Source organism: Nematostella vectensis, chromosome 1 (genome assembly GCF_932526225.1).
Source record: "Nematostella vectensis chromosome 1, jaNemVect1.1, whole genome shotgun sequence".
NCBI lineage: Eukaryota > Metazoa > Cnidaria > Anthozoa > Actiniaria > Edwardsiidae > Nematostella > Nematostella vectensis.
The window spans coordinates 3,236,749-3,258,426 of record NC_064034.1 but is presented as its reverse complement, the minus strand read 5'-3'; the positions used below and the strand labels follow the sequence as shown (position 1 = coordinate 3,258,426).

Here is a 21,678-nt window from a genome sequence, read left to right as displayed (position 1 = left end):
CTGAAAAGTAAACGCATGCAGAGAGAGTGTCAGCCGCGAGTCATATGGCAAATATATCAAATAAGATGTTTGTTTTCGACAAAATTAGAAACTGTTCTGGTAGCAGACATTTAGAGCTGTCATAAAAAAGACCTGTCGTATCTAGTGGGGGTGCTGGTTTGATTAGGAAATTGTGTTTTTTTAAAAGTCCAAAGTGACTCATCAAAAAAGAGTGTTATCCGAGATAGACCCCTATTGGGCTACTCATATCCGCTCGGCCAAGCATAGCCAAGGTTGCAAATGACATGGCTAATCATATTTAGTGTTGCCTCCTGCAAGAAAAACGCCTGCCGATTCACCGACGAACGATTGTACAGTAAAGTAGAGATAAAAGTAGGTAGTTAAAATGAAGTTGCTTTTAGTGGTCGTGCTTGCTTGCCTCTTTTGGATCACAGACATCGAATGTTTAGAAAGTACACCCTCCATTACGAAGTCGCTCGATCAAAATCAACTCAATCTTCATAAAGGTATTGTAAAAAAAACTTATTTGTCGAATCTTCCTCACGCAGTTTGGTTATATCTAATCTCTAATTTTATGTGACAGATAACATTGGTATACTAGTATCGAAAGCTTGCTGCAAGCTCGGAATATGATTTCTGCACAAACAAAAAAAATACATTCATGGTTTGGGGTGCGGCATTCGAACGCGAAGTTCTCACAAAAATAAAAAAATAAAGTATTCCGGTTTGTTTTGAAAAGACTAATATCGGCAAGGCTTTCTGTATATTATAGATCACTTGTTTTATTGGCTGTAGAAATAAATCCCATTTTTAATACTCCCACATCAAAACAGGCAACGGTTGAAAAATAGTAATTCCTTTTAGACACATAAGAAGATAAACACTAAAATCCTGTTATGCCCTCTAGGTAAAACAGGCATCGCTAGACTAAGAAGCATTAGACATTCGTTGTAATTGAGGCGTTTTATTTTCTTGATCACTTTTAATCGATTGCTTGTTGGTTATTATGTCACAGTCTATTTTGAGTTGGCCAATGAGAGAGAATTCAGCCCGGGGACCAAGGTGGCACTGATGACCCTGACCGTGACAACATTCACAGCCTCGCTTGTGTGCAACTCCCTCATCATTCACACAATACGTGTAGTACCGGGCATGCGCAGTACCACTAACCTCTTCATCCTCAATATGGCGCTGGGGGACATCATCACTTCAATTTTGTCAGCAAGTCACGCAATAAGAACTACGTTATTTGGAGAGCAATGGATCTCGGGAACTCTTGGCGAAGTCACGTGTAGACTGGACTACTATGGCCTTTCTGTTGGAACGCTCCTGTCTGTGTCCAGTCTCTTGGTGATGACAGTGGACCGACTCTTCGCGGTGCGGAGTCCTTTAAGGTATAAGTCGAGCACGAGGTGGCCGAAATTCGCTATCCTCTTCGTGTGGCTGTTTTCATTAGCACTCCCGGTGGATCTAACTTGGAACAGTTTCACGACAGTAACCTTCTCGCCTGCTGTCACTAACACAACGGATTCTGGGCGTTTATACTGCTTTTTCGAGAAGTCGACAGAGGGGCAAATCTGGGCGCTAGCTGTGTTGGTATTAGGGTATGGTCTGCCATTGGTTCTGATGCTGAGTTTCTACGGATGCATCGCGTGGATTCTATGGAGGAGAAAAGTCCCAGGCGAGGCAGAACAGGCGCAACGTAATGCCCACAGAACCGCAAAGAAGGTGACATGGATGGTGGTCGCTATTATGTCTGTGTTCGAGATTTGCTGGACGCCGTTTTTTGTCATGTGTTTTATCAATGTAAAATTCCCAGTGCTGTTACTTGCAACTCCTGGGGAACTGATGCCTGTTAGCTACAGCATTGTACAGCTCAACGGGCCTCTGAACATGGCGATTTATGCTTTCTTCAACGAAAACTTCAGAAACGGTTTCAAGCAGACATTGAAATGTTTCCGTCGAGTTGCAGTTCAAGATGCGAAGTCTGTCAATCAATTGACACTCGGTATCCTTTAGATTGAGGCACAGATCACCAATTGTGCTGGTTTTTGGACATGTAAGAGTACATCCCCGCCTCTGGAGACCCAATAGCGCGGGTTTATGAACACATCCATCCCGCCCTCGGGGACGCAAGGGTAGGAGTTCCTGAACATGCAACCAGGGTTTACACACCCTGAGACCCGTGGGTGCGAGCTTGCGAATTCCCCATGAAGACCCGAGGGCGCACTTCACCCTGACGACCGGAGGGTACGAGTTTAGGCCCTCCCCCTTAAGAGCCGTGGGTGCGAGCTTGCGAATTCCCCCTGAAGACCCGAGGTCGCACTTCACCCTGACGACCGAAGGTACGAGTTTAGGCCCTCCCCCTGAAGACCCGTGGTTGCGAGTTTGCAAATTCCCCCTGAGGACCCGAGGGCGGTAGTTTACGCACTCCGCCCTGACGGTGCGAGTTTAGGCCCTCCCCTGAAGACACGAGGGTGGACGTTTCATACACAGCCCTGAAAACTCGAGGAATCGGGTTTACGCACAGTCCTGACGAACCGAATGTGCAAGTTTATGGAAATCTCCTCTGGACTTCTCTTCCTGTTTATGAACACTCCTCACAGACACCGAGGGCGCGGGTTGATGACCCCTTCCCCACAAATCCCCAACACACACCTCTAACCCTAATATCCCTGAAGGGCCAGGGGAACGAGGACTGAGTACGCCGAGAGAAAATAACACTTCTAATTTCCTCGAAGATATTTTTATTTCAACTGTGGTTGTATCAGCCAAATTGCAGGTATCGTTTAGCGGCGACTTTCCCCCGTGATATGCGTGTGTACCGTAGTACACTAATAGTAGGGCACGAGTCAGTGGCGGAATAAGATATTACGCCGACTTCTTGAGACCTAACTACAACTTGCATGGCGCTTATGCATATCACGGGCTGGACGACTATTCGTCATTAATAGATGGCAAAGCAAAACTACCACCACTATCATATATATATAACACCTTGAAACGTATTTACAGTCAATATTGAACGAGAAATAAAGCATATTGTCCGATATTGAATAGATTCATTAAGTCTCTTATTGATTTCTCAGACTTTTAGATAACTACGTTAAGCCATGATCGAGTAATCATTCAATAAGCAGTTTTTTTTAGTTATGTACAAAGTATAAATAATTAGCTACATAGCTTTAGTGGCGGTCAATCTTTCGTAGCGAAGGGATTTATCTAGAGCAAACGAAACCGAGGACAGTTCCAAACGTCTATATGCTCGATCGCTACCGAATAATTATCATTAACTTTTATTCACAAGCCCTGGTTATCAGGATGAATGCTGTGCGACCTGTACATGCACCTGCGGTGGAGGGTTTACTGGAACCTCTGTCTCAGCTGGAGCTACAAGGTCAACACACATAGCCTGCCCCTCCTCAGACCCACTAGCGCTCTCCCTCCTGGGCGGAGAGGCAGAGGGCGTGTGCTCATTAGGAGTTGTACTGTCTACGTCCACAGTCACCGAGTCCGGTGATTCCGGCAACGGGCTCTCAGTGCTGGTGAGGTTTACTACCTGACCTGTGCACAGCTTGCAGTGGTACGAGTCTAATGCTTCTGCACGCTCGGAACTCAGCCCAATACATACCAGATGGTACCATCGCTCGCACTGATCACACTGCACCCATCCCACTTCTTCCCCAATTGGGCGAGAACATGAGGCGGCTGCACAAGGATCCTCCTCCTCGTCATCATCTTCCACATTCACTAGCTCTTCTTGTAATTTGAGTTTCTGTTTCCTTCGCCGTTTCTTTGGGACAGCAGGTTCAGAAGCGTTCGTGGTGGAAGAGGAGGAAGATGGACGTCGAGCTGGTTTGCCCTTCTCTTCGTCTACTTCCTTCTTACGGCGCTTGCGCTTTGTCTTATCCTTTTCGGGTTTAACAGCAAATGACTGTAAAACAGCAACGAAAAAATATGTAAGAAACTATCCAAAGCTGCTTTGGTGAAATGATGGTGAAGATGATAAACATGTTTGTGGTCAGGTGGCTTGATTATTCTGTTAAGAGGTACAACGAAGCAGAACCTTCCAGCAAATAATGACCTCATTTGATTTACGAGAGTTTTAGCACATGGAATATCATAGTCTGGGCTCAAACCAGTGACTCTAACCTCGCTACGATGAAGAGTGATTACTTTGCCACAAATACAAGGCATTTTCACACACGCAACTCATTACAGGGAATAATCTTAAGGACAATAACTAGGTAGAATAGTAGTTATTTTCTATAAATTACTGACCTTGTGGTCGTGGTCTTCGACAGTCCGCTGGCTGAGTAGAACTTTCCACAGCTGCTCCGTCTCATCAAGCGTAACCTCCAATAGGTCACCTTCCATCATCATCTCTTTTACCGCCATCTTCTTCTCATCTGACAACACAATACCCGGTCTTCTCAGCTGCTTCTTTGCAGGAGGGGCCCCTTCATTTGCTGGGCTTTCAGATGGAGTATCCGCCCCTGTTGTAGCAGGCTCCGGGGCTGTCTGAGCAAGACGCAGCAAAGCAGCTGAGGCAGACAGATTCTCTGCCGATACACCAGAAATGGCTGGCTCCTCTGGTTTATTGAGACTAGTAAGGATATTTGAGATGTCTGTGTCTGCTAGTAATTGTCTGGCACGGTCCTGCCAGTTCATAGCACGTTCTGTGAGAAACTGGAGGGCTTCTCCCTCCGGGAGTCGCACAGGAAGCTTCTGTAGTGACACCAGCAGGGATAGAATTGTCTCTAGTCTCGGTCGTCTTGATCTGTGACATAGCACGCAAGTATACTTGAGTTCCTTGGCTGCTTCAATGCCCGCAGATCCTTTACCTACTGTCTTACCACTTTGCGTGCGTGGTAGAGGCACGCAAGAACTGTGAAACCACTCTTTACAGAGTTCGCACATCAGCATGAACCCCTCGGGGCCTCGCCTGCACACGCAGTATTGTCCATCAGTATGTTCAATAGGTCTTTTACTAGCGTCCTCCTCATTTTGTCGATCAGCGTGCATCACCCGTAGTTTTCTGATGGCTTCAAGCTCTGCCGCCTCGGCCTCCCTAAACTCGGCGATTTGAGTCATTGGGTTACGCCCTATGAACTTGTCTAATGCTTCGAAGTCTAAGATCACCTCTTTCTCTTTTTCCTTATCTTTCTCCTTTTCCTTTTCCCGTTTTTTCCTGAGTTTTGGACACGATTTGTACGACCCTATGTCCTTCCTTGGGGAGAGAATCTGAAAAATGCAAATAGAAATATGAGCTAAATAGATTGTAATCGGTCAGCATTCATTCTTGTTTTCTAACATAACATATGTTTGGGGCCAGGTGGCTGGGTTATTCTGTTTAGAGGTACAACACAGGCAGGTAGATTATGCCTGGTCCTGTGCTTTCTGCTAACCAGCTGAAGGGCAACACTAGCACAGCGCTCAGCCTCAGACACAGCCCCTTTCAACAGGGTTAATAAGTCACACTCTGGAAACTGACTCTGCTCAGCTGTGGTAACTAGCTCCTTAAGCTCAGCGACACCTGAAATTTGTCATATATACCAACTTAAACAAAAAATATTTATAAGAAATATTATTGTATCTGGTTTAACATCAAAGGATTTGCACAATATAATATGGAGTGAAGATGATAATAAATTTTTGAGATCAGGTGGCTAGGTGATTATTCTGTTTACAGGCACAACACAGCAGAACCTTCCAGTGAATAATGGCCTCATTTGATTTACGAGAGTTTTAGCACATGGAATGTCATAGTCTATGCTCAAACCAGTGACTCTAACCTCGTTTGCTATCACAGTATTCATTTATTCACGATTAATTTCATTTAAATGAACCCTTCCGGTATACATTATTAGCACACAGCTCATACCTCAAGTAGAGGAGTCTGTGAGTTCTTCTTGAGGAATGTTCTAGCAGCTCTGTCCCTCCAGGCCCTGGCAGCAGCTACTTGCGACTCCATCTGCGGCAGTTGCTCCAGTCGCACAGGTATGGGCCTCCCACGCATCACAAGGGTCTCCAATACATCGAGGTAAGGGTAGTACTCATCATTCTGGATAGGAAGAACCAAAAAACATAAATGAGCTTACATGTGTAATAGCCGTTGAGTAACAGCGCATTGTAGAGTAAAAAGCGCTACATCTTTTTAATCAATGATGTCAAACAGCATTTTGGCCTGAATAGGCGACTTGCATTGAGAAATCATGGGATTATTTGGGACACAAAATAAACTGCACTCTAACTTTTAGCGGCAAAATAACGACTACACAAAGGGCTTAATTCAGCGCTTAAGAATCCGCAAGAAAGTGTCTGTACCAGAAAGGGGCTTAGATTTTATTTTTCATCGCTCTCTGGGGTAACGGTCAAGCCATCTCTGTGTTTATTTAGGATTGAGTTTGTCACTAAAAAGTCACTTGATTTCTATAAATGTCGCCTACTGTAATTTGTGACCTACCTGTACTTGGTCCACCTTGTCTGACCATTCCTTTGCTTTGCGCAAGGACTCTTTCAGGGCACTGACATTGGGCAGGTACACTGGTACGTTAGATGCTTCCTTCACAATGGCTTCCACAGTGGCCATTACATGGCGTGGCCTGTAAAAGCAACAAGCATTTTTAGAACTCCTAAAAACTACCACTTGCAATATGTATTACAAACTAAAATGAACATTCTTCCGCCTTAAAGATAGGTGCCAACTCGACAAACGTTTATATCTTAATTTATTCTTCCTTCAGAGGAAGATGATTTAAACCAATCAAAGTTTGTAGAGTTAAAAACTATTAAATAGTCAATGCATTTGATTGAAGGGACTTCCATTCCATCATGTCTAAAATCGACCCATACAGTAGTAACTTTAAACACAGTAAAAGCGATAATGACTGAATGAATTTAAATTGAATAAATGAATAAAATGTGGATTTCCCCATTCTCCACCAAGGTGGTAAACATCGTTTTTTGCAATAACGGACTGACTAGTGATAACTATACCTGGCTTGCAAACACAATTTTGCTTTTTCTTCCCACTGTTCGCCAAGGGACACAAGTTCCTTTAATTCGCTCACAGCTTTGGCTACAGCTGCAATAAATTATTATAAAAACATTAATAGACTAAGCAGCCAGTGTACCTCACTAAGCAAAGGCTAGGGGATCAATTAGGGCAGTAACCTCTCTAAACAATAGCGCATATCAGCTTCCCCCCTCCACCAATCATTTGCTTGCATTCATTTGCCCAACATTCCCAGTGTCTTCATTATTAAGAACTATCTATGGAAACAGCACTCTGCCTTCATGCCTGTGTTACTGTATCTCTAACAGACATGCACAGGATGCCCTAGACCAATCTGTTTCGCTCACAAGTGTTATCTTATAAGTTTCTATTCTTATGAGTTTAAAATCTGAAACCGGTAATCAAGATGGAAACAGCATACTGTGTGTTTTGCAGTACCTGGTCTTTGGGTAAGCGTTTCTCCAGTTTCTAGCAATTCCAACACTGTGTCAAATGATACAACTTCAGTATTGGCCAAGGTGATTCCAACTTGGTCAAGCCACCGTGCTTGGCACAATTCCTACAATGGACAAAAAGACGATTTCGTGAAAAACAACAACTATAACAGCACATACACTACACTACAATAACCGCCTTTTTTCCACTCACAACCAAAATTATTACAGGAATTCGTATTTCCCTAGAACTGTCAAACTTTGGAATAGTCTTCCTTCACTTATCCTGCACTACGCTTTCGTCTTTCAGATATCAGCTGACAACTCACTAATTGGAGAAACTTGCTTTTTAGCAACCTCCATAATTTCATAAAGCTTAAATTTATGTAATTTAATTTTTATTTTCGTTTTAGAATTTTTATTGTTTGTAATTTGTTGGGAAAGAATTTCAATTAGGGCTTACTCCCTGTTTTTTACATTGTTTCTTATTTTCTTTATTTTGTTTATTTCCTATTGTAAACCGTAGTATTTTTGTGTGACAAAGCCAATAAACTAAACTGTATGTGCTGATCTCACCAAATGCCTTATAGCATGGTAGGTAGTGTATGTGCCGATCTCACCAAATGCCTTAAAGAACGGTAGGTAGTGTATGTGCTGATCTCACCAAATGCCTTATAGCATGGTAGGTAGGGTATGTGCTGATTCTTTATTCTATTTCCACCAGTTATACTGGTGCGGAAGGCACAACAGAGCTAGGCTCCAATTCAAGTACCCCCTTGAGTGTATTGTTAGTAAGCATTGTAAGCACTGTCACTGGGGGTGGTCACTGCCAGAGGGTTTATTGCGTCCCCAGTGGTTCTTTTACGTCCCTTCGGTTCAGGTTAATGTAGTGCAGCTTGAAGAGACGGGACCTCCGGTTTAGTGTCCTTATCCGAGAAGACTGGAAACACGGGAGAATAACTTCAACTCACTTGTGACACAAATTCGAACCAAGGCAGGAACCCGGAAAAATCCCCAGTTTGAGCCAGGATTCGAACCTTGGCCACAGCGGTGAGAGGCCGACGCGCTAACACACTTGGCCACCCGTGCTTCGCTTATAGCACGGTAGGTAGTGTATGTGCCGATCTCACCAAATGCCTTATAGCATGGTAGGTAGTGTATGTGCTGATCTCACCAAATGCCTTATAGCATGGTAGGTAGAGTATGTCCTGATCTCACCAAATGCCTTATAGCACGGTAGGTAGTGTATGTGCTGATCTCACCAAATGCCTTATAGCATGGTAGGTAGTGTATGTGCTGATCTCACCAAATGCCTTATAGCATGGTAGGTAGGGTATGTGCTGATCTCACCAAATGCCTTATAGCACGGTAGGTAGTGTATGTGCTGATCTCACCAAATGCCTTATAGCACGGTAGGTAGTGTATGTGCTGATCTCACCAAATGCCTTATAGCACGGTAGGTAGGGTATGTGCTGATCTCACCAAATGCCTTATAGCACGGTAGGTAGGGTATGTCCTGATCTCACCAAATGCCTTATAGCATGGTAGGTAGGGTATGTCCTGATCTCACCAAATGCCTTATAGCACGGTAGGTAGTGTATGTGCTGATCTCACCAAATGCCTTATAGCACGGTAGGTAGTGTATGTGCTGATCTCACCAAATGCCTTAAAGAACGGTAGGTAGTATATGTGCTGATCTCACCAAATGCCTTATAGCATGGTAGGTAGTGTATGTGCTGATCTCACCAAATTCCTTATAGCACGGTAGGTAGTGTATGTGCTGATCTCACCAAATGCCTTATAGCATGGTAGTTAGTGTATGTGCTGATCTCACCAAATGCCTTATAGCATGGTAGTTAGTGTATGTGCTGATCTCACTAAATGCCTTATAGCATGGTAGGTAGTGTATGTGCTGATCTCACCAAATGCCTTATAGCATGGTAGGTAGTGTATGTCCTGATCTCACCAAATGCCTTATAGCATGGTAGGTAGAGTATGTCCTGATCTCACCAAATGCCTTATAGCATGGTAGGTAGTGTATGTGCTGATCTCACCAAATGCCTTATAGCATGGTAGGTAGTGTATGTACTGATCTCACCAAATGCTTTATAGCATGGTAGGTAGTGTATGTGCTGATCTCACCAAATGCCTTATAGCATGGTAGGTAGTGTATGTGCTGATCTCACCAAATGCCTTATAGCATGGTGGGTAGTGAATGTGCCAATCTCACCAAATGCCTTATAGCACGGTAGGTAGTGTATGTGCTGATCTCACCAAATGCCTTATAGCATGGTAGGTAGTGTATGTGCTGATCTCACCAAATGCCTTATAGCATGGTAGGTAGTGTATGTACTGATCTCACCAAATGCCTTATAGCACGGTAGGTAGGGTATGTGCTGCACCTGTTTGAGTTTGGGTATCTCGGGCAGCTCTACGTCTAGCCCTCCCCCTGTGTCGAGCAGCTGCTGAAGCTTGTCAACATCTGGTACAGGCTCTTGCAGGACCTTCTGGGCCTCACACTGGAAACTCTCTACATGCATCATAAGGTCCTAGAAAGAAAAACATCATGCGTGTGACCTTTTATGATCTTGAAGTAAAGAACAAGAGTCTAAAGGATTGTTTCCAGATAAAAGTTTAACGGACTAAGGGTACAGTATTCATGATTGTCAATGGTAAAAAGACTCCATGACATACACTTAACGTTTTGGCTGTCTGGGTTTGGCCAACTGTGGTGTTAAGATGCCAGACTCACCTGCACAAGATCTGCCTCCCGTATCACACAAGGCAAGCCCTGTAACTGCTGCATGAAGGCCTGTAGCTCTTCAAGGCTTAGTTTGGCCACTGGCGTGTGTGTGGCAGGTAGATTATGCCTGGTCCTGTGCTTTCTGCTAACCAGCTGAAGGGCAACACTAGCACAGCGCTCAGCCTCAGACACAGCCCCTTTCAACAGGGTTAATAAGTCACACTCTGGAAACTGACTCTGCTCAGCTGTGGTAACTAGCTCCTTAAGCTCAGCGACACCTGAAATTTGTCATATATACCAACTTAAACAAAAAATATTTATAAGAAATATTATTGTATCTGGTTTAACATCAAAGGATTTGCACAATATAATATGGAGTGAAGATGATAATAAATTTTTGAGATCAGGTGGCTAGGTGATTATTCTGTTTACAGGCACAACACAGCAGAACCTTCCAGTGAATAATGACCTCATTTGATTTACGAGAGTTTTAGCACATGGAATGTCATAGGCTATGCTCAAACCAGTGACTCTAACCTCGCACTGTTTTTTTAATCTAATTGCTAAGAGCAATTCTGCCAAACAAGGAATACTAAATTTCAAAGAAATTGGTACTTACTGACTTTGTTGTCTGCTAACTCTAAAATCCTTTTGACTCCACTAGCCCAGTTATCAAATGATTCAGCCCTTTGCTTCAGTCGATACAGCATTGATGGAAGTTCTTTTAGGGTGTAGCGATACCTTATTATAATAGGGTGAAAGGTTAAAAATTATCACACGAGATTTGGTAAGACTATGATAATCTTCCTTGTTTCATATTAATTTCAAAACGATTTTCAGTTTGTTTACAGTATCACTGACAATGAAAGGCCTGTTTATTTATTATGGAACAGTTTCTTTGTAGATTGACAAAAACTGACTCAAACAGTAGGGTATTTACTCACCTCAACGTCTTGTCTGAAGGCCTGCAGGCACAAAGTTCAGATGCACAATCCAAACAGGTTAATCTCTCTGAAAATAACATAAAACACATCACACCTTTACCTTCTATAGTACTGGGAAACTTCAGATGAACATTGTATGCAGAGGTTTGTTCCCCCTTGCTAGCAAAGACAAGGTGACGCTATTTTCTTTGTTTTGAGTGGACCTTTCAGTCTAGCTGATTTACAGTACAAGGAAATAGAGTAACTTGAAGCAGTAGTAGCTTGGGGTTTACCCTCAGAGCACTTGCATGTTACTGCGGACAGAAAGCAAGTTGTCTTGCATATCTGACACTGTCGTTCGTCATCAGGCAGAAGTTCAAATGCTTCTGCACGCTCAAATTCCTGGGCACCATTCTCTAGGAGTGTATTCCTTCTCTTAGTTTCAGTCTCAACTATGGCCAGCATCTCATCATAGACTGCCTTGGCAAGGTCAAGATCTAGACCATCAGGGTCTGCAGCCATCTTGCAAACAAGCTCCTCATGAGAAAAAACTGGATTGCGGGTCATCTCACGGTAATGATTGATACAATGACGACCAATTGGAAGCTGAAAGTAACAAGCAACATGTTTTACTTCTTCTTGCTTACACACCAAGTCTTAATCGGTGTGTAAACACTTACCCAATCTGAAGTGGCAAAGTTGACGGCCTCAGCCAGATTATAACCCTGGTTAAAGCCAGCATGGTATGCTCTTGGGAAGGTGATGACAAACTCCCCAGCATGTTGATTAGTCCTGACCACAGGCACCCCCTTGGCAGTGAGGGCATTAGGGCTGATGATGGTCACCAGTTGGTGCAGGAGGTCAGGCTGGGCTTCAAAGAGCTCTGGTGCAGCCTCTTTCATTGCCATCTCAAATTCCTCAGCAGCATCTCCAGGAATTCCATACCAAGTCTTGGGTTCTCCCCTACCCAAATTAACAACAGGTGAATCCCTTGTACAACGACAATTAAATAAAAACATGCACGCCAGAATCACCCTAGAAGATAGAGCCCACCCTATATAGCTCTATTCATAAAATATGCAATACAAGTCATATACTTTATGGAATCACTCTAAACAACCAAATCATGTGAAATGCCATTCTCAAGGTGTACTGCTTGCTGGTGTACAGCAAGGTTTTACACTTACCAGTGCATGTAGTTGACAGAGTAGCTCCAATGGTCTTCATTATGCCAGCAGAAGCTACTAAAGCACATCCCAACATACACCCATGGGACCTGAATAAAATATAGAATGCATGCTACTAAAGCACATCCCAACATACACCCATGGGACCTGAATAAAATATAGAATGCATGCTACTAAAGCACATCCCAACATACACCCATGGGACCTGAATAAAATATAGAATGCATGCTACTAAAGCACATCCCAACATACACCCATGGGACCTGAATAAAATATAGAATGCATGCTACTAAAGCACATCCCAACATACACCCATGGGACCTGAATAAAATATAGAATGCATGCTACTAAAGCACATCCCAACATACACCCATGGGACCTGAATAAAATATAGAATGCATGCTACTAAAGCACATCCCAACATACACCCATGGGACCTGAATAAAATATAGAATGCATGCTACTAAAGCACATCCCAACATACACCCATGGGACCTGAATAAAATATAGAATGCATGCTACTAAAGCACATCCCAACATACACCCATGGGACCTGAATAAAATATAGAATGCATCTTAAGGTCAATAGATCAAACCTCACAATAAACAAAACTGAGGTAATGCCAGGGAAAATATAAAGAAAGCAGAACAGTCATGTAATAACAAACATAGTTGTCAACTGCTCTAGGAAATGAACAATGCAGAAGATCTGTTCTAACCTTCATTCCCGAGATATCAGCACTGATGTGGCTCAAGACAGACTTCTCCAGATTAGCAAGGTTGTTCAGATTCCAAGCTGAGTTGGCATAGAACTGTCAAAACAAAAACAGAAACATCAAACGGATAGTTGTTGCTCATTACTTTACTTACTAAACACTTATTTATCACCAATCACCTGAACACTTCTTTAAAAAAAAACTACCTAAAGTAAAAAAAATATTTTGACTAATTACTGATCAATATTTTGTTTTATTATTATCATCGCCATCTATCATTTAAATCCATCTGCACCATTATCAAACACCATCATTCTACAACATGATTACCATCACCACAACTATTACAGCACAATATGCTTTGTACCTCTTCCTCAGATGTATCTGTTTCCCCTTCCTTGAAAAGCCACTACCATCCCCACAACTATTACAGCACAATATGCTTTGTACCTCTTCCTAAGGTGTATGTGTTTCCCCCTTCCTTGAAAAGCCACTACCATTACCACAACTATTACAGCACAATATGCTTTGTACCTCTTCCTCAGGTGTATGTGTTCCCCCCTTCCTTGGGAAGCCACTACCATTACCACAACTATTACAGCACAATATGCTTTGTACCTCTTCCCCAGGTGTATGTGTTTTCCCCTTCCTTGGGAAGCCACTACCATCACCACAACTATTACAGCACAATGTGCTTTGTACCTCTTCCTCAGGTGTATGTGTTCCCCCCTTCCTTGGGAAGCCACTACCATTACCACAACTATTACAGCACAATGTGCTTTGTACCTCTTCCTCAGGTGTATGTGTTCCCCCCTTCCTTGGGAAGCCACTACCATTACCACAACTATTACAGCACAATATGCTTTGTACCTCTTCCTCAGGTGTATGTGTTCCTCCTTCCTTGGGAAGCCACTACCATCACCACAACTATTACAGCACAATATGCTTTGTACCCCTTCCTAAGGTGTATGTGTTCCTCCTTCCTTGGGAAGCCACTTCCATTACCACAACTATTACAGCACAATGTGCTTTGTACCTCTTCCTCAGGTGTATGTGTTTCCCCCTTCCTTGGGAAGCCACTACCATGCTTTGCACTGTGTAGATCAGCACCATACTCCACTTGAACATCTTCATCCATAGAGCACACCAGTCGCCAAAACTCCTTCTCCACTATCTCAGTAGGGACTTCTTCAGGGGGCATCTTGAAGTAATCCCTTTTGAATTCATCTGCCATCTCACCAAAGGACTGTAAGGAGTATACCTTTTTGGCCTGCTCAAAGCCAAATGCCTCAACCGGCTTATTGCATTCCTACAAGGTTATTAGCACAAATTAAAAACAGTGTAAACCAAAAATAAACATCTAAATAACAATAAGGGAATACATTAAAGCTGGTTCCACTGTGAGTAATATATCAGATTCAGCTTTACAAATTATAGGAAAGACTTACGGCCAGTACCTCAGCCACACATCTGGGACACCTCCAGTCACCCCTAGGTACTGATGTTAGGGGTGGTATGAGACAGTAGGTATGGTAACTGTCATCACAGCCATCACATAGCAACATGGAATCCTCAGAATCCCCTTTAGTACAGACTTGACACACATACTCATCGACCTAAACACAAATATATATGTTAACCCATTGACCCCTGAACTGGCCTGTACCGGCCGTCAGAAAAACCTGCTTATTTCCCTGAACAGGCCTGTACTGGACGTTTTTAGCGCGCGAGAGAAAAACCTCTCTAGTTCCCCTCCCCGGCGAGTAAAGCTTTTGGAAATTCAGCTGTAGCATAACAAAGAATTGACCAATCAAATGAGCTCTTTTGTGCATCTCCTAGCAACCAAACAATAGAACAATGCTTTCTAGTGAAATCACTTGTCTCGCGCGGCCGCCATGTTGAATTCTTAGAGACCCGGTAGCGCTTGAAAATCGCAATATTTTCATTATTTTCTCGCTTTCAAGGCTTGGTAAAGAAAGATAATTAGAAAACTTGACACAATAGTTCCAGAGAGGATAATTACAGCCCATGAGAAGATCGTTTTAATGAAAAATGACGGGAAATAGTGCGTAAAGACATCTGAGTTCACGCGGGATTCTGACAGCGAAATCTAACTTTTGGAGTCTCACAGTGGAGATTTTGTCATGTTTTGAGAAGTACACTGCCTCTAGTCCGGTGAGAATGAATTATCTACCCACTAAAAGTCTGCTCTGCTGTATGAATGGAGGCTTCTTATTTTTGTATTAAGACCTATATCATGATATTTATTTTGGCTAAATCAGGCCAGGGTGAATTCAATAATTAGATCACGTGTGGTTGCTCTCATCTCAAAATAATCATTTCATGAGGTCAAAATGGTACAAAAATAACCTTTACTGGATCACACAACATCTGCAAGGCAACAATGATGTCACAAAGGGTTTTTTAGATGGATTAACCCGAATATTTTGCATGTTTTATTTTTGCTCTGTTTGAGAACGATAGATTTGACTTACAAAATCAGTGCGAACGATTTGAATCATTTCTATATTCCTCCATTCTAATCTTGCTAAATAATAATTAAGGAAAGTCAAAGAGTAATCAATACTTTCAGTTGATAATACATTGAAGATGTTGTGAACTAATTGTGAGTTTGGGAAATCCACGGAAAGCAATAAGATTGTGTTCTCTAAACATGAAATATCGATAGAAAGTTCAACCGTCGCTGTGTCCAGAACACGCAGTTTGAAATCGTAAAACTTGTTGATAAAATGTCTTTGTTTTACCAAGTCTAGAAATCCTATCTATGAAATAAACTCACGGAATGTATTCAGTAATACTGTGAGTACATTTATTTAAAATTTGTATTGATTTATGTATTTATTAAAAAAAAAATTTTGTCATAAGAAGTTGTGTTTTGTTTCTTCATGTTCACTAAATTGATAAAATTTCAATAAACTTGTTAAATAATCGCCTAGTTTTTATATTTTCCTAGTTCTTTACAGATTAATTTTTACACCATCGGATTCCTTATCTTTTTCTGAATAAGATGCACTATTTGCTTTTATGTAATATTGTCTCGCAATTTACTGCGCATATGTGTTTTGTTTTCTGCTCGAGCGAATTTGCAAAACTCATGAAAACTCCCAGGGAGAGGGCGAATCGTGCACGCTATTATCCCAGGAGCGAATGGGTTAATAAAACCCATATTGACGACTTGGCACACATTCTCATCGACCTAAACATAAATATACATGTTAATAAAACCCATATTGTACAACTTGACACACATACTCATTGACCTAAACACAAATATACATGTTTATAAAACCCATATTGTACAACTTGACACACATACTCATCGACCTAAACACAAATATACATGTTTATAAAACCCATATTGTACAACTTGACACACATACTCATCGACCTAAACACAAATATACATGTTAATAAAACCTATATTGTACAACTTGACACACATACTCATCGACCTAAACACAAATATACATGTTTATAAAACCCATATTGTATAACTTGACACACATACTCATCGACCTAAACACAAATATACATGTTAATAAAACCCATATTGTACAACTTGACACACATACTCATCGACCTAAACACAAATATACATGTTAATAAAACCCATATTGTACAACTTGACACACATACTCATTGACCTAAACACAAATATACATGTTTATAAAACCCATATTGTATAACTTGACACACATACTCATTGACCTAAACACAAATATACATGTTAATAAAACCCATATTGTACAACTTGACACACATACTCATCGACCTAAACACAAATATACATGTTTATAAAACCCATATTGTACAACTTGACACACATACTCATTGACCTAAACACAAATATACATGTTAATAAAACCCATATTGTTATGGACTTGACACGCATATTCAACTAGATACTGTATATTCCACAATAAAATCAGACCTAGAAGTAGACAAAAAAGGAAAACAGTAACATAAGGAGACTTTATTATACAGCTAGGGTGCTATGCAGGCTCTCATTAGTTGGTCAGTTGGCTTATTATAACAGGGGCTACAGCCCAGACTTTGAGCCCTTACCCATTGACCCTTGGCTTTATGTAGCTTGCGAATGCTGGCCTGGCGGACTGGTCGCCTTCTAGTGAGCTCTGGCTCTTTACCCATGTTGATATTCTCGATTTTGAGTTGACTGCTATCCTTGTGCTTTGTTCTGGTTGACTTTGCAGGGGATGACTCATTGGGGTCAAGTGGAATAGATGGCTTTGTAGACGCAGGGTTGTTTGCTTTGAGAGCCATTTGCTTGAAGTTCAGTTTAGGCTCTTGTGGGTTGGGTACTATTTTTGCCATTTTGGGCCCAGGGGCAATGAATTGGAGTTTCTTAAGTTCAGGATTGCTGTCATAGTCAATGGATTCCTGCAGACAAAACAAGTAATACTTGAGAAAAGGTCATTGTTGTTGACAACTAATGAAACTATTCAGCTTGAAAATTATGCCATGTTATGGAAAATTAACATTTATTTAATACTGGAAAATACAACAGCTTCAACAATACAAAAACAGAGTAAATTCCTAACAAACTCACAAAACGAAATAATAATGCCTAGGTAATTCCCTTGAATTGCACTGCGCACCCCTTCTGTGCATAGAGGTGTGAACTATTTGTTCAAATTTTCCGGTATTAAGTGTGTGACGCCACAGTTGTACAAGAAAACAAAGCAAAAGGCGCAAGTTTTTCACTTAAAATCGATTTGACAGAAAGATGGTTACCCCCATTTTTATTTGCTCAAATAGTTAAATATATACGGAAAAAATGATATACTGAAAGGAGAAATAAAGTTAGGTTGTAGAAGTTTGTTCATTTTCTCTTAAAAGCTGTAAAAATACTTCAAAATGGCTCTTTTTACAGTAATGATAGTGACGAAAACAGTGTCTTTTAAATCAATCTCTTAAATGTGATTTGTTTTGAACGTTAGCTACTACGGGTTATTGTTTGGGAGATCAGATTTTAATAGCTTGACAAACAGAACTTAATTTTCTATAGACTATAGGCACTATTTTTCAAAACGAAAAGTTGGGATTTTTCCTCACGCGATCAGTAAAAACGCGTCAACTCTATGCCCCTCTGTTGTCAAAAGGAGGTTGGTACACTAATTTTTTATTACATTTTTTAAAAGATCTTAACTTCAATATTGTTTATGCCAAGTTTAAAAAATTCTGGGTTGTAGACCTATTTCAAGAGAATTACTTTAATAAGATACACAACAATACTAAATAAAACATTGGTTTCCATGGGAATTATTTAAGCAGGAGTCATAAAGAAAAATTGGCAAATTGTATGGAATAATCTTAGAGCTAAACTGTGTCTCCTTAAGAGATCCTTCTTCCAAGGATACTGGTGAAGTAGAGGTACATACATACATACATAAACTTTATTTAAGTGTCAAAAGTGTTTAGCTAAAAAAGCTAATTGTGGACACTATAAGAAATAAATAGTCAGATAATTAATAAATAATATGATTTAGAATCTAATCTAGCTATATTTAAAATATTAAAAATATTATAGAAAACTATACAAAGAAATTGCCATTATTATGAAATTCACTTCCATTTGGATATTTGCATATTGATACATTAATATTTCATATATAATTGAAAGAACAAATACCATAAAACAAGGATATATAGGACTGGTTGGTTTAGCATGGCTTAGGCATATTGTACCAGTACTCACATCTGTGTCTTCAATCTTGACTCTTCTTGTTCGTCGTGAGGCCTGGTAATTTGTGTTAAGGGTTTGTGTTGGGGTATACTCAAAGTCCTTCACATCTTTCTTCATCTGCTCAACTGTTGGCTATTAAAAAAACACGAGAAAAAATAAATCAGCTTTACAGATTTTATAGATAAAAACAAAAAACAGGTAGATTAAGCCCGGCGCACACAGTGAGCATGAACTGTGTTTTTGGCCTCGCAAGGCAGGGAGCAAGTTGCACGAGTGAAGTTTTTCTCATGGTGTGCGCCTGGCTTTAGACAAACAACATTTCTAATTGACCACATTTCTTGTCAAACCTAATGTTCTATAGCATCTACTGTATTTGTATTTGTAAAGTACTGCATGTTTTGTACCACTGCTTCTCCAGTGAATGCACCAACTTGAAAGATGTCATATGGGTAGAGGTACTTTTCATAGTTCATCCTCAGCAATGAAGGGGCTGATTTACCCACAGAATACCCCATCTGTTGACAAAAAAAAAACAGTTACATAATACAAAGAGAGAGAGAGAGATTAATCATGCTATTAGATATAATTAATGTTATATTATAAAACCTGATGTATCTAATCAATCTAATCTCCAGGAACAAACCTTTCTTGCAACAATGGACCACTTTTTCTTGAAGGTGACATGCTCAAATCCTCCCTCTTCATGGACGGTCTACAAGGGGAAAAGGCCACAATAAGAAAGTCAAACCAACGGGATTGATGAAAATCTTGGATTTTTTTCTAATGGTCAGAACATAAATTCTTTAAGCCGATCTTCACCTGCTACTTGTGAATAAAAATAAAAAGATAGAAATTCAAAAATTATATGATACACCAGGCAAATAATTATTCAACTTGAGTTTGGGAATTAATCAAACCTAGGTTTTACTGCCTGGATGAAAAATCCTCATGGAATACAGGAATTACAAGTACTTTAGGGTGTGAGGCAAAGAAGTCAATGTGGCAATATATGGTAATAAATCTTGTAACACATTTACTGACATAAGTGTGCCGACTCAATGTGATCCCTAGCTAAATGGCAAAGGGCCTTGCCTTGATTGCTGATAACTATTACAATATAATAAAATGGGTCGCTAGTGCCATTGTTTTTAGTAGGTGGCAATACCACAACCACTGGTTGAAGTACAGATCAGCCCTTAGATTTATTTTGCTCTATTGAATCTTGACATTCATAACCATTCTTTTACCAAGACTAAGGTCTTCACATCCATCAGTATGTCTATTCCTGCTCCAGAAATTATCAATTCCTAGTGCAGTCTGACACTAAAAGTCCGATTTATAATCTAAGATACCAGGCAGACATCATAGTCTTATAGCATAACATCTGTATATGTTTTACTGACAAATAAAGCACGGTTTTAGTGGTAGAAACTTTGTTGCTGGAAACTAGATTCTTTAAAAACATTGTTTGTTCTAGAGAGGATCCAAAAGCTGGTGGTAAATACAGTACAACTTGATTTATTTGGGAAGATAAAATTGCGTGTAAGAGAGAAGTTTGCTCAAGGCAGAACACAAGGTCTTTATACGCAGAAATGTCAGGGGCGAACTTCCCTCCATGAACACTCAAGATTTGTCTCTCACCTTGTAAAGACGAAACAGATCTAAGCTCCTTCGTTCAACCTGAGGGATCTTAAAGATGGTGCCCTAACAAATAAAAAGTTAAAAGGGGAAATTGGAAACCATTAGGGCAAAAAGAATTACCTATGAAATGCGGAAAAAAAGATGGCGGTCGAAATGATTCAACTATGATATAACTCATTGGTTGTTAGTGATGCAGTCGTAAATTGCTTCTTGAAAATCGCAATTATACCTGTAATTCCCAAAACTTTGCCAAAGCATCAAGGAAATTGAGTTTAACTCGTGTCCTTGCCTGTGGTTATAAAGATACGAGAAAAATTAGTTTGCTGGACAACAAAATATGGTGAGGGAGGGACAGAGGGGACCATGTGTGTGAAGTGCCGTTCACTATGTCTAAACCCAGCCCAACAAAACACATCCTAACGCAAATTCTAGCTATATTTAAGCTCCAGATAACTTTCTTATATCGTAGTGCATAGACCAGGGAGTTCTAAAAACAATAAAACGAATACTGACGGACGAAAAAATTATGAAAAACGGAGCAGTTAAACAACAGAAGAACATGAAAAACAAGAAGGGATAAAGCCCCTTACCTCTAGTTCATTGAGACGTTGGATTCTCGGAGTAAAGTGAAAATTCTCTACATCCACCGCAAAGGGTGGTTGCCAGTCCTAAAAGGAACACAGATATGTTATGGATTTACCCGTATCCATTCCCAAACTATCACAATAAGTTTGTGAAAGAAAGGAAGTCCGAACTTACCGGGGGTGGCCGAATCTTGCAAAGGCCTGTTTTCTCGGCATAAGGTCTTATCTTGGCAATGTAAGCTAAAGGGTCCTGGAATTCCTCCTCTGTGGGCTCAAACACGGGAGCTTCTGGGGGAGGGATAAACGTAAACTCCTCTACTTCGTCTAACATTACGAAATTTTCTCCAGTATCCAACAAGGCATCACAAAAACAAAGACATCACATTTCTGCCTAAACCAACGCCATTTTTAAAATGGACTAATCATCTCATCTGACGGCCTTTGCGGCCCCTATTGTCCTTCATAGGCCACGTGATATAAATAATATCTTCTGATTGGACAAAATTTCAAAAGGCATGACGTATGCCTTGGAGTCGTGTCTCCCCTGGTCTCCCCCCCCATAAATATAAAAGCGTGCCAAAATTACGTATGGAATAAAATAGACAATGCGAACAATATTTTCACACGATTTGAATACTTTCGTTGGATGTATCTTCCCAATAGTTTCCTTGCAAATGGTGCGATGATTCATCGCGCTTCAATGAATA

The 21,678-nt window shown here is 40.8% G+C and overlaps 2 protein-coding genes across 3 annotated transcripts; one reads left to right on the top strand and one right to left on the bottom strand.

Annotated features, from left to right (window-relative positions):
• Positions 1–273: 273 nt before the first annotated feature.
• On the top strand, positions 274–3,057 carry LOC5506271 (RYamide receptor). The gene is made up of 2 exons (XM_001626947.3): positions 274–506; positions 1,016–3,057. The coding sequence occupies exons 1-2, from the start codon at positions 386–388 to the stop codon at positions 2,017–2,019; spliced, it is 1,125 nt and encodes a 374-aa protein (XP_001626997.2). The 5' UTR covers positions 274–385; the 3' UTR covers positions 2,020–3,057.
• Positions 2,731–21,404, bottom strand: LOC5499958 (lysine-specific demethylase 5A). Of its 2 annotated transcripts, none has more exons than XM_048726662.1 (24): positions 21,147–21,404; positions 20,978–21,055; positions 20,617–20,676; positions 20,388–20,450; positions 19,390–19,458; positions 19,151–19,261; positions 18,759–18,878; positions 17,108–17,440; positions 14,470–14,637; positions 14,058–14,330; positions 13,025–13,117; positions 12,306–12,394; positions 11,799–12,081; positions 11,412–11,724; positions 11,140–11,206; positions 10,815–10,936; positions 10,205–10,473; positions 9,855–10,001; positions 7,457–7,577; positions 7,000–7,087; positions 6,467–6,605; positions 5,885–6,064; positions 4,282–5,244; positions 2,731–3,934 (listed from the first exon to the last, which is right to left on the bottom strand). In XM_048726662.1, exons 1-24 carry the CDS (start codon positions 21,300–21,302, stop codon positions 3,317–3,319), a joined length of 4,923 nt encoding a protein of 1,640 aa, XP_048582619.1. In that variant the 5' UTR covers positions 21,303–21,404; the 3' UTR covers positions 2,731–3,316. The 2 variants fall into 2 exon arrangements, with proteins under 2 accessions (XP_048582619.1, XP_048582625.1); XM_048726668.1 differs by having other exon boundaries at positions 14,479–14,637.
• Between the last annotated feature and the right edge of the window lie 274 nt (positions 21,405–21,678).